This window comes from Malus domestica, chromosome 11, assembly GCF_042453785.1.
Source record: "Malus domestica chromosome 11, GDT2T_hap1".
Lineage (NCBI taxonomy): Eukaryota > Viridiplantae > Streptophyta > Magnoliopsida > Rosales > Rosaceae > Malus > Malus domestica.
In genome coordinates, this window is record NC_091671.1 from 17245509 (window position 1) to 17246914 (window position 1406).

Consider the following 1406-nt stretch of genomic DNA (forward strand, 5'->3'; position numbering starts at 1 on the left):
TTGTCGCAACAAGTATCCATGCATGTTTTGAGAACCCGGAAGACGGCGTAATTTTACCGATTACATCCATGGCCCATCCTCTGAACGGCCATGGTTTAGTGATCGAATGTAATGACTCGGCCGAGACTCTCTATATAGGACCACGAATTTGTCATTGTACACATCCTCGTGCGAACTCAATGCAATCCTTCAGTATACTTGGCCAGAAATAGCCATGTCGATGAAGCAACCATCATATCTTTCGGCCGGACTGATGAGCCCCGTAAATCCCTTCATTAACTTCTGCAATCACTTGGGCAGCCTCTTGCGGTCCAAGGCATAACAGTAATAAACCGTCCTCACCCTTTCGGTATAATTCGTTTTGGTATAATACGTAGTTTGTGGCATGGACCCTTGTCCGTCAGTCGTGTTTTTCACTGGGGTTATCAATATATCGAAGAACTGACCCTTGTACGGATAACACAAACCTCAATGGTATCCTTCTGTTCTAATAACAAAGGTAAAGACATGACCCTTGTACGGATTACGCTATTGCGTCGAAGAACTTGTTGATTAATCAAGGCTGAGTGTGCTTGTTGTGACACAGGTATTTCTCGGCCAAATTTGCCCCCCAGGAGTTATGCTCCGGAAGCTATTTGAGCTAATTCATCGGCATCAGTGTTGTGAACTCGTGAAATGTATTTGAAAGTAACGCTGTCAAAAGACTTGGCCAAATAGCTGGCAACCATGTGGTAGGGGGCCAAAGTACAACTCATGCAACGGAAAGTCCCATTGAGTTGATTAATGACAAGTTCGGAGTCACCAAAAACAAGGATACGAGTCGCCCGCAAGTCCTGTAGTACGCCGAGGCCGTTGACAAGGGTTTCGTATTCGGCCTGATTGTTCGTACAATCGAAATCGAGCTTGAGAGAAAAATGCCAGTGGTTATGAGTGGGGGATTGAATAACAATCCTAACATCAGCCAAGACTGAAGTACTAGAACCATTAAGGTACATTGTCCAGTAATTATCACATGTTGCTACCATGCTAATTTCAACGTCATTGCCCCCGAACTTGTACGGGGAAGGGTGTTGGGCCAAGAAATCGGCCAACGCTTGACCTTAGACAGCTTTATGGGGCACATATTACAAGCAAAACTCAGAGAGGGCCATTGTCCACTTGCCGATTCGGCCCTTTACGATCGGTCGAGTGAGCATGTAACAAATAACATCGGTATGGGCGATGACCTGAGTGACTGATGGAAGCATGTAATGTTTGAGTTTTGACGCATCAAAAAATAGGGCGAGACAAAGCTTCTCGATAGCGGAATAATTAATCTCTGGTGGGTTGAGATTTCAGCTAAGGTAAAAAATGGCATGTTCTCGCCCAGCGTCATTGTCTTGTGCAAGAAAGCATCTGATGGATTC

The 1406-nt window shown here is 45.2% G+C and overlaps 1 protein-coding gene across 1 annotated transcript; it reads right to left on the reverse strand.

The window, feature by feature from the left end:
- Positions 1–617: 617 nt before the first annotated feature.
- On the reverse strand, positions 618–995 carry LOC139189459 (uncharacterized). Its single transcript, XM_070808415.1, has one exon. It carries the CDS (start codon positions 993–995, stop codon positions 618–620), a length of 378 nt encoding a protein of 125 aa, XP_070664516.1.
- Between the last annotated feature and the right edge of the window lie 411 nt (positions 996–1406).